The 11,925-nt window shown below is 35.5% G+C and overlaps 1 protein-coding gene across 2 annotated transcripts; it reads right to left on the reverse strand.

Moving 5' to 3' along the window:
- Window positions 1–671: 671 nt before the first annotated feature.
- trappc13 (trafficking protein particle complex subunit 13) lies at window positions 672–11,165 on the reverse strand. 2 transcript variants are annotated; one of them, XM_015001698.2, is made up of 13 exons: window positions 11,009–11,154; window positions 9,643–9,711; window positions 7,431–7,530; window positions 7,268–7,352; window positions 7,058–7,185; window positions 6,258–6,330; window positions 5,857–5,901; window positions 5,553–5,570; window positions 2,732–2,865; window positions 2,437–2,635; window positions 2,236–2,336; window positions 1,405–1,552; window positions 672–1,310 (listed from the first exon to the last, which is right to left on the reverse strand). In XM_015001698.2, exons 1-13 carry the CDS (start codon window positions 11,052–11,054, stop codon window positions 1,203–1,205), a joined length of 1,254 nt encoding a protein of 417 aa, XP_014857184.1. In that variant the 5' UTR covers window positions 11,055–11,154; the 3' UTR covers window positions 672–1,202. The 2 variants fall into 2 exon arrangements, with proteins under 2 accessions (XP_014857184.1, XP_014857185.1); XM_015001699.2 differs by lacking the exon at window positions 5,553–5,570 and having other exon boundaries at window positions 11,009–11,165.
- Between the last annotated feature and the right edge of the window lie 760 nt (window positions 11,166–11,925).

Genomic DNA, 11,925 nt, shown 5'->3' on the forward strand with positions numbered 1-11,925 from the left:
AAAGTGTACTTCATTAGCAATTATAATAAACTAAGTGTAATTACAGCATACTGTAATCACACTACTAATATATGAAATATCTACATATACTTAAAATACATTCTAAGTATATGTTAAATCAAATTCAATCACTAAAATAGTGCACTTTAAGATACTAATCAAGCACGTTTTTGGTACATAAAAATAAGTACACTTAAAGTACACTAAGTACTACTTAAGTTTGTCCAAAAAAAGTACGTTGAAGTATACTTAGTACACTTTAAGTACTTATTTTAAATAAGAGAACGGTTTCAGCATTTCCGAAACAGTTATTTAATATTATACAATAAGTTAGTGTGGCCACAACATGTGATAAGAGCTATCATATTCTGTGACCATAGTGGTAAAATGTTACATTTTATCCTTTTTCCTTTACTTCTTATCCTGCTTTTTCTTTATCCTTTATTGTTAGGCTGGAGTGTGGCATAGTATGGTATAATACTGCAACAAAGCCTCCTACGGTCACAATATACGCTGGTCATAGAATATGGTACAACACCTGTTCTAGTCCATGGAAAAGGGGCATAAGTTATAGAATATTTTGCTTTATAAGTAATTAGTGATTGAGAAATACTTGAGCATAAGCTTGAATCCTGTTTTTAGAAATGTAAGATGTATAAATAACACAACACTTATAAAATATTTTGTTTAATTAGATAGCAGATACTGGGAGATATTTTCTTTTTAAGGACATATATTAATGTTTCCCCAACTGTATTAGGATCATTTAAAAATAACTGGAAAACTAAGTTTAAGACTATTACTATATTTTCATCTTATGCATTAAAGTTTCTTCTTATACTGTAGAAGTGTGTCTCAGTTTACATTGAATGAATGAAAAATAATGGTAATTCAAAATGAAGAAAATAGGCTTTACATTAAATACTTTTGTGGATGTCTTAACAGTTTTATAGCAAAATTCAGAGTATAATAACGTTGTAAATGTTAGCATCGGTGGAGGATTCAAAGTTTACTGAGAATTTATTAACTTACACACATTTACATGATTATTGTGAAAGGAAACAATTTATATTATTCACAATTATTCTTAAAATACAGAATCATCCCGTTAAGTTGAAAAAAAGTGAAATATTAGTGCAGAATTCAATAGTTGGTCCATTCATATCCATAAATGCAATAAAAAAAAAAGGCTGGTAAAACATCTAGCACTCGTTGCTCATAAACGGACAGACCACGCACACTTGCGCAATGTCGTCATACTCGTATGTCCTCTTTAGAAACGTGTCAGTGAGTCTCAGTCCAGAAATACTCTGAAACAAAATGAAAGAAAACATGAGATGACTTTAAAAAAAAACAAAAAAACAATCAGGATTAAAATGTTGCTTCAGGAAGTTTGCATCGTACCTGCAGTCCCTGCTCGGAGGAGAAGACGGTGAGCAGCAGCGAGAGGGAGGCGCCGGGGGTGAGCTTCCCCAGCTGTCGTCCTGATACTCCACACCAGTGGATTGACCTCATGTTGCACATCTCCATCACCAAGTCCATGGTTCTTTCACTACAACAAGGGAGGATGTCAGCTAAGACTTTTGGGTCGTAACAGGTTGAGAAAAGGTATTTGTCCACTCAGGAATTTCTTTGTTGAAAATGGACTTAAGTGTGACAGAAAAGCAAAAATAAATAAATAAATAAATAAATTTAAAAAATCAAAGTTGGGTAGTAACTAGTTACATTTAGCAATTTTTTTCAGAAATAAATACTTTTAGGAGTAGTTTTACTGCGCTGTGCTTTTAACTTTTACTTGAATCATTTTATTAAGTATCACTATTCTTTCTTAAATTTTCTGGATCTTCTACCCACTGTGAGGAACTTCAATGAACAAGCTTGTATCATAACAAACACCAGACATAGACACTCAGCTGCAGTTTTTGTTAATGTTTCACAAGTTCCACTGGTATACTGACATAAGATTTGGAAAATTGTTTCTTTTGCCTGATTTTATTTTGTAATTTTGTTATTTCTTTGAATTATTTTCATTTTGGCCTTTAATATACAAAAATGTCTAAATATGATGGAGTGACTTTTAAACATCAAATCATCCTTTTAAACTGGAATTTCTTATTTTCTGCACGTTAACTTGGTTTGATTTTAATATATATATATTTATTAAAAAACCACTTGAGGGACAAAAATTCTTTCACTACATTAGTTATTAGTTAAGTCATGGAAGATCTTATCCACCTGCAGTTGGTGATTTTACAGACGATGTCAAAGGGTTCTTCAAGGTTTACGGTGTCAGGGATCACCTCCAAAGACAGCCTGATGTCTCCGTATCCTGGAGCCTGGAGGACACACAAACAGGAGTAAAACAGAACGGAATAACAGAGCACAATGATCCGTATATGGGCGAGACGGGAACCTTAAAGGGGAAAAGTCTGGTACCATTCTCTGGAGCTGACTGGTCTGCAGCCTCCCTCTCTCCCCCAGGTTAGTCTTCCACACGATGTCCAGCTTCCCTATCACGGTCACACCCTTGATGACACCGGCCTTCTCCGCGTACTCCGGCTTCGGTTTCAGGCAGTACAGGTACTGCCGCGTGTCCATCGGCTGCAGGTAGGACATTTTGCCAAACGTGGACTCTCTGCCGGACGATAAACCATTAGCGAGCATTTTAAGATACTGCCGCTGCTTTTTTTTTTTTTTTTATACTCAGGAGAAAAAGAGTGGGTGTTTTTACCCTTCGTCCCCGGACGCGACAGAGTTGAGCTCTGTAACGTTGTACATCATGGAAGGTTCTAGAGACACTTTCTCCATGAACATCGGAGAGGTGGTGATGTTCTGGATCTGGGCTTCCAAAAACACTTCATCTGTCTATAACGGAGAAGGTTTGGAAGTTTACACTGATATTTCTCTGTAGCCATAAAGTGATATTGTTGTAGGTGAACTGAGCAACACATTAGCTACTTAATTTTAGCTTTAGTATTAACTTACCATCTCAAAGGATAAGTTCCCATTTTTCAATACTACTAAAACAAATTACGTGAATTTCAGAAGCTACAAGAAATATTTTGAGGTCAACGTCCCATGTTTGTTTTTTGCAAAGCTTTGATCTGCTAACATTAACATTAGCTTAATTTGATTCCTCTTCAGGAATTATAAGATTTAAGCACATCAATATTTACTTTAGAAACAAAGGACTTGTCAGGGCATGTCACAGAAACCAGTAGCTATGGAAAAACAATTTATTAATAACTAGAAACAAAAAATAAAAAACATATTACAGAGCAGCGACTTTAAAGTCTTTAGCTTCCAGTAACAGCAGTTAGAGCAGATAGCATTACTAAGACCGCAATTTCCACGTCTCACCACCATGGGTTGTTAATTCTTCCCTCAACTCTTAGATTTCTCAATGACTACCAACATTTCCAATATTTGAAAGTTCAGACGGAAGAATAACAATAATAATAATAATAAAAAAATGTATTTGCTGTGCTACATTTATCCTTCCTGTCACCTGCTGAAAGTCATGCAATATAAAAGCGTAATATACTACGTTTTCCTGTGTAGTATGAGCTTTATTTAATTTGTGCATAAATTTCATGATTGTTGTTCCTGACAACTTTGGGTAGAAAAAGATCAAGAAAAGTTTGATTTTTCAATAACACACTGTAAAAAATGTGAATCTATCCTTTGAGCTGTTCTTAAGGTGATGTGAGGGTCATTCAGGAAATATTTAAAAACCTGACCCAGTGACCAATCAGGAAAATATATCATTTTCTATCATATTTGCTCAGTGTACCTTTTTTTTTAACAACATGTTAGTAACAAGTGCTGAGCTGCATGAAGAGGAGAGGCTGCACAGTGATGGTGATCACTCGATAATCAGGTCATGGCTCCCAAAGCATCAATTTTTTGTTTGCCAGCACAACATTCCTCTTTTTTAAAAAAAAAACTTATTTAATGCAGTTTATGTTGTGCAAGTAAAACAACATAAACTGCACTAATAAGGTTTCATACAAAAATATTAGAACTCACTGTTGGCCCCACAGAGTGTTTCAGGAAACTGATAACTGGCACTACTGTAAATCTGGACTGAGTTAATTGCAATATATTAAGACTGAGTTTTTTTTTTCTTCTATTCTGATATATTTTCTGTTTCTATAGATGTTAATAATATGATTTTTTATATTATTTTGGTATCCATTTCAAAAAAGCACACACAGGTTCAGTCGAAAACTCTGGTCAGCAGAAAAAGCTTTGAAGTTGTCCTTTTTAGTTATTTAAAGAATGTTTATCAATAGATTTTCTTACTTAGTCACTTGTTTATTTGTGTCTATATAAAGAAAATTGATGGAAATTGAATGAACAGTAAAAATACTAATTTATCTTTCAGGTAACAGAATTAGAAATTGACCTCAGAAAGTAAAAGATTCCCTCATATGTTATTTCTTTCTCTTTAAATACTTAACTAGATCTGACAAATATTAAAAGCAAACTAAAAAAAAAGTCAAGCTTTTTCAGACCGCATTGGTAGCAACAAAAATTAATCTGCTATCTTTTGCTTATCTGGTAATCTGAATTTAAGTTATTATTGCTAAAAGATGAACAATTTATGCCCAAGACAAATGGCTGATTTCTGAACTCCGTTTTTATTGTGCTTTTATTTCTCCAGAGGAGCTATAAATTAGCAGGATTCATCTGATGTTTTTAAGCTCAAGCAGGCACTGATTACTTGTTTCAGGAGCAGCATTTGCTGTAAGACTGGGTTTTACAACTGTAAAAGGAGCATAGAATGTCCTGAAGTAAAAAAAACAAAAAAAAACAAACATAAAAATTAAAAAATAACTTTCATCGAACTACATTTTTAAAAAATGAGAGGAATGTTTTCTCAAAACGCTGCTCGTAAAGCACCGTGGTTTGTTTTTTTTACGGCGGTAAAAGTTGATGCTTTGGGAACAGCAGAACTGTGTCCAGTTGTCACTGTGTGTGCAGCCTCTACCGTACACAGTGAAATTCAATTAGGAAAAAAGCAGAGATTAGTTCATGCCTGCAACTCAAAATAGAGGATCCGACCGTGAACCACTTCGAATTAATTCATTATTAAAAATAATTAAATCAGAGTCTGCTGCATGCAGAGCCATTCTGAAGAAACCTCACCGTTTACCGGAAAGAATCAAGAAATGTTACATTATTCATATTTGCTTTGTGGACATACTGAAATCATTCCCATGAAGAATAATCAAAAACATATATTTTTTTAGTGATTTGATATGTAATCAACCCAACCAATAACAATCCAACACCACAAACTTCAGCTTTAACTCCAACATCTGTGCAGAGTAAGTGCAAGAAAGCATGAGCGTCCACAGAAAGGGTAACTGAAAAACAATGGGATTTGACTGTTTTTTTTTTAATTATTAACAATGTAGAAGGTTGGCATCAACACTGATTCTTTCATTTTGCACCTTTCTGTGGGCTCGGAAAGACAACAGTCCTGCAGCACCGGTAAGGATTAAGAGAAGCTAACGTTCAGCCATGAGAACAGAAGAAGGAATTACCACAGAACTGAGGTCACTCTAATGGAGAAAATAAAAATACAAGACATAATGAATGAGGTTACATGCAAAAGGTTGGTGACAATGAATATATGCAGAATGTATATAAAAAAAGCTACTAAAATGAGGAAAATAAAATAAAAAGGCCTCTACTTAAAAAAATCCCGGTTTGACATCTCCAGGGGTTTTTAAGTAGAGCTGATCCAAAGCTAACCGCTTCTAGTAGAAGCTGGAAATACGTTCCGAACTAATGCATGAAATATGACAGAAAGCTTGGTAAGTAACAGAGGTGGTGAGTGCCACTTACCTCTGCGTTGTAGAACTTTGTCTTCACGTCCAGCGGCTTCAAAACCTGATTGAAAATAGATTGGAAACTAAACACTGACGCTTTGTCACACTGCGTTTCCATTTGAATGGAGAAAAACTAAACTAAATCCCCAAAAAAAGGATGTTCAGCGAGAAAAACAATCAAACTGAGTCTGACTCATTGTTGAGACTTAAGAAAATTACACAACAAAGAAGAGAGCAAGACTGCAGCTCATTCCCAAAGTGAGGGCAGATGACTGCTAGCGCAGGAGGGGGCTGCGGGGGTGGGTACGGGTAATTGCATTTGCACTGTTGTAGGTCTGTGGCATTTCTCGAGTCTCCTCCAAGGCCGCACGTGATCTTACCGCTGCCAGCTAACGAGAACGTTCAAATATATCTCACCTGGAATTTGAAGAACTTCCGAAAATAGAGTTTCTCCCCGAACTGAGAGGTGTAGCTGACCGCGCACACCAAGCTGTGAGGAGGAAGAGAAGCAGGGTTCAAAGTTAGCAACGGTTTACCCCAGAAAGCACCAGACAGGCACCAATAAGATACTAACACCTGCATCAGTCTCAATATTGAATAAAAATTCTAGATTGTGTATCAGTGACAGGTCTAGGCGTGTCACATTAGCAATTTTTGCTAGACGATAAATTATCTCAGTAATTATTGCGATGAACAATAATATTGCTGTTTTAAGACCATTTTCAAATTCATCCTCTCAAAGACAAACAAGATTTAAATTTGCATAGAACAATTTAAACTGGAACTGGAAGAGATCTTAAATATCCAAGATAAAGCACAATAAGCAAAAACAATAAATAAAATGGAAATAAAAGCTACACACAAAATTAAAATGGATTTTGATACCTCTGCAAACAACATTGGCCTTCAATTAATTAATTGATTCATTTCGACAGACTTACACAAATCTATTCAGTTTAATTCTATGCTTCATGCTTTGAGCGGCGCCGTGCTTTATCATTATATTTACAATTCCTAATTGCGCCATTTGAAACAAGGTTTGTTGCAGTTTATTTTTCAAGTAAATTCAGCACTGCTACTAAACAGAAAAGTGAAAAAAGTGGATCGGTGCATCCCTAGAACGTACATTTAGAAGTCACAAATACTTTTAAAGGTGTCATATCCTCCGATTTGGTTTAGACAAATGTAACACGTGGAGTTTAGTGAAACATTCTCACATGTGTGTTCCAATTTCTTTAACTTCATGGTGAATGACGTCGTCAATGCAGCACTCAGGTTTGAGCTCAGCTACTGCCGAGTTCGACGCGGACAGGTTGAGCCTCTGTGAGCTTGTCTGCAGGTCGGCCTGTTTGAATAACGCAACGCGTCACGAAAACGCAAACGCAACGACTGAAGGCTTCAGGGATCGTGTGGAAGAGTCACAGTACCTTCACGAGAATGTCTTTTACCACCTGGTTGCTGTCGTTATGCACGCTGATGTAACTAGAGAAGGTCTCGCCAAGGAAGATATTCCTGAGGCATACAAAGTCGGGAATGGGTTAAACGAATTGGCGTTCAAATCGAAAGCACCGCCAGAAAACTTCTTCTTACCCAAAGTTCTGTGGTAAAGTAAGCATTTCTCCCAGCATTAACGTCTCTGCTCCTTTGATGGTGGAAGGGTCTTCTCTCATGAGTTGAGCGAACAAATCCCCTGTGAGGACACAAAAGGACATGACTCCAACGTCCAGCGAGAGCCACACGAAAACAGGGGAACTAAAGCAAAAAGTGACTATATAGGGATGGAATAATCATGGTACACTGGTGCAGACGTTGGATGAGGTTTTCTTTATTATCATTTGCCTACTGGGTAATTCAACTATTAATTACCTGACCAGTTGGTGGCACTCAGAGCATTTACATTTAATTTGTTGAGTCTTAAATCCAGCTAAGCTAACATATCTCGTCTTAATATGTCAGAACATTGATTTCCACACTCTAAATCCCAGTAAACATGCACTATACTAACCAGTATGGGTCAAATGCAACAAACAAACTTCAAGGGCATAACACAACATCATGTCCCACAAATCACCTTCATTTGTTAACTTTTAGGCCTTTGGCATATGCAACGTTTTAATATGCTGTCATACATGACAGCAGCTTCAGTTTTACCACTGAAAATCTTTGTTGGTGTAGATGGGTATATTGACTCTAATCTCAGGGTGACATATGGTGGAAATTATGCAGAAGATATTAAAAACTGTATATCCAACTGTGCGTCATTCAACTTTGTGTGGGAGATTTATGAAGGCTTTAAAAAAAAATTAAATTTTTTTCACTCTATTTTTATTTATTAATCAAGCAGTGAGGAAAAATGGAGCGAGAGAGAATTTGTTAAAGCCACATGATAGATTGAGCTTGTTCATATAAGTATATCCACTTGTTTTCATTATTAACATTATTAAGCAAATGTTGCATCTTAAACACTTGAAATCGCCAACAAAACTAAATATAAAGAAATCAGTACGGAAACTGACTCGTTCTTCAGAATGTTCTGCAGAGCAACAGAAAAATTGTCTTTTTCAATTCAATTTCTATTACTGTAATTAAGTTATCTATTTTTATATTATCCACAAGATCACCCCCAAATCGGTCTAAATCTACAGGTATTACAAGTAAAAACATATAAACACATGGAAAGCTTGGTAGTGTTGGTGTCAAAAGCCACCAGCCCCTCTTTAGCCAGTTGAACATACACTTTCACTTCACTGCTACTTATGAAAATAGAAAAGCTACCCAGAAATGTCAATACGATTTATGGTTCCTGCGGCATTCAGTTACCAGCGTGCCACGGAGAGCTGCACTTCACTCGAAGGAGGAAAGAAAATACTCTGAGGATAAAAGTCAAACATTTTGACCCCGCGCTGTGAAACTAAGGATGTGATTGATTTACTAGAGATTCGGTTACATCTAAATAACGTCTTTGAAGGTTTTCCTCATATTTGAACTTTGGACTCACGTACTGCTGCTCCAAAACAAAAACAGGTTCACACAGAAGTGATCCTCTCAAAGGACTAAAAAGACAATACTATATCCATGTAACTCTGGTATAAGAAATGTTAATTTCAGGATGAGACATGCAATGTGCAAGCTTTTATCGAAACAAACAGGGTGACTTTTAAATTTTACATTTAATTTTCTATGTGGCTATTTTTTTTTTTAAATCCCTTAGATACCTTACAAATGGCAAAAAGATGAATCTATGAGTAGATTCCCAGAATTTGTATGTGCAGCAAAGATAGCTATTGTAACATTATGATTTGGTGTATTAAAACAATGAATTCTGTAATTGATTTTGAATCTGGAGTTATTGCATATGCCTTCATGTCTCATTTTTAAAGCGCAAGATGTCTAAATTGTGCCTTGCGAAGCCAGTCGGGACTTGTAATTAATCAGATTTGTCTATTATGTATTACTTCAACACTAAACTAGAACAAAAAAATGATATCGTCAACAAAAAAAAAATTACTATTTTATCCATTTTCCAAATAATAATGAACTGAACCTGGAGCAAATTGGACCCGTTTATCTTGTATCTAGTACTGTGAGAAGCCATTTGTTGTGAAATTGTGCCAAATAGATAACTTAAAATATACTGTCGAAAAATATGGATTCCAACATTTACCAAAATGGCTGTTAATTGACTTTTTTTTTTTGTCAGCCCTGCATGATTTTCACTTTGCATGAAGGTGAACAACTCTGCAAAATTCTGGATATGTTTAGCGAAGAGATAATCTACTCCGGTTCGTTATTGTGGACTCACCCGGCAGGTCTCGATCTTCACATGTCACTGGTAAGTTTGTGAAGAGCGTCGGTTTTGTTAGCCGCATCACTGCAAAGTAAAGCGGCTTGGGTTAATGACAGGACACATTCAGGTTGGCAGATATTGGGACATTTTCATTGAAGAAGAAGGTGAAGCTGCCCACATATAAACCCACACAAATATATGCATAACATGCATAAAGAAAAAGAAAGAAAGAAAAAAGGATTTATTATTACACATATATTGAAACAACTTAATGGAGACACTTTAGGAAAATAAAATTATTTGATACAAAGTTTTATAAAATAAAACTTAATCAAAACACAGTAAAAATATATATTACTGATCCTTCATAATTTTTTTTTTACATTAGACATACAGCTTCTCGCATTGTAACGTGTTCTGATATGCATATGACCACTGCAACAACATAAAACAACTCCACAGAGGCTTGTAAAACTGTGCAGAAACCTCAATATAAAGGCAACTAATTACTTGTAATTAGTCCATATTATCTACAGATTATAGGGCGGAAATACAGTGGATTTTATGTCAAATTAGCCTGGAGAAAAATGAGTAAATTAATAGAAGGAACGTGAATTCTGTCTACTTGAGAAGGACATATATTTGTTCTTATAGGTTGCACAAATGCTTAACCAAAAAGTCATGAAGATCCTCAGACTTGATGGGAGAGTGAAGAAAACGTTGGTCTTGCAGAAATGGAAAACTTTCACCTACTTAGATGTAGATAGATTATTCGGTAATAATCTATTTCCATTTGTTAATAATTGGATATGTTTGGAGGAAAAGAGAAACACTGTTAAATCTAGACACACATAAAACAGCAAAACACCTCCGGGCACAATAGCATGTATGTCAACCTAACTACATAAATAAATACTCTACCTTCTGTATTCTTTTAAGTCTTTTGATAATTTACAATAATTAACCCTCAACCATCTGTAAATATCTCAAATAACTTTCCACTATACAGCCATATGTCTGGTTTCTTACACGGGCATACAAAGAGACGTAGTTTGTGTCTCACTTTGGCTGTTAAAGTCAAATGAGGATCCAATAAGCTCTTCTGAGCTAATATTTTAAGCTAATTGATTCACAAGCAAAGCTATGCAGTCGCTATTTTTGACAAATTCATGAGTTCGGCATCTCTCCATGACGGGTAGACTTATTAGTTCATGCACAGTTACAGAAAACCTCACTTTACATTAAACAATTTAAAAGATTGCTAACAGCGCTACTAGCACCTGAAAGCAGAAACAACTCCCTGATGAAGAAGTAAATAATTAATATTCACAACTGAACCTGTTCTGTAAAGATAGTATGTGTGTTTTATAATTTTAATTACCTTTTAAAGCGAGTAAATGTTCTTGTTTGGCTTGATTTACATCCATTTTTGCAGAAACAAATAGTTTGCTCTAATTAGCCGTTAGGCTAACAGGTTGTTTATCTGCGAGCTGCCGAACTTTGACACCACAGGAAGTGAAACTCTTCTTCGTCCTCGTCTCATGATGGAGTATTGCCTCTAGCAGGCCAGAATAGGAACTACAAAAACACAGGAGCCTGCTGTATTTTATTTCACCGCTTTAGTATGCCGCACTTGACTTCCTCAAAACCATGACCATACGGCTGTTGAAACGCCTATATATTCAGTATATTAACTTTTTTTCAGCAGGCAACGTTGTTTACATTCCTGTGGTGTTATCAAGACTGTCTACATGTATATTTTCCGGTAAAAAAAAAAAAAAAAAAGTAAAGCAAACTATGCTTTCTTTCACTGCAATTGAAATAAAGTACCTCACAGAAAACACAAGTTACAGCAAATTTCTTTTATCTTTGAGATTAATAAAGTATTTTTAGATTCTGAAAGAATTATTTTGAATTGGTCCATATGTTTCAACATACTAGTACTACTACTACTACTACTACTACTACTACTACTAATAATAATAATAATAATAATAATAATAATAATTTAAATTTTTTTGCGTCACATTGAAGCATATCCACTGTTAGAAGTTCATTTCATTGCTTATGTTTCAAAGAAAAATGGCCAGCTTTACTGAGTGCTGCTCTCCATTGACATCTACTGGCATGTAGTTGCAACACAACAGGCCACCTACAACAATTTTCAGTATTCATCAATTTTGAGCATACATTTCGGAAATATTGACAGTTAACTGGAGGTTAAACAGTGCCCTCCCTGATGGACAGAGTCAGAGACAAATAGGGAGCATGTAAATGTGTGATGAGCCCTATCTTTAT

Source organism: Poecilia mexicana, unplaced genomic scaffold (assembly GCF_051168715.1).
Source record: "Poecilia mexicana isolate PSO_F unplaced genomic scaffold, ASM5116871v1 scaffold_12, whole genome shotgun sequence".
Taxonomy (NCBI): Eukaryota; Metazoa; Chordata; class Actinopteri; order Cyprinodontiformes; family Poeciliidae; genus Poecilia; species Poecilia mexicana.

Bases quoted from the DNA above. Each gene is read 5' to 3' on its own strand.
- trappc13 (XM_015001698.2), bottom strand. From the start codon at position 11,054: ATGGATGTAAATCAAGCCAAACAAGAACATTTACTCGCTTTAAAAG. The intron at 7,353-7,430 runs GTAAGAAGAAGT...TGTATGCCTCAG, and splicing joins ACTTTACCACAGAACTTTGG to GAATATCTTCCTTGGCGAGA. The intron at 5,902-6,257 runs GTGAGATATATT...ATTTTCAATCAG, and splicing joins GGAAGTTCTTCAAATTCCAG to GTTTTGAAGCCGCTGGACGT.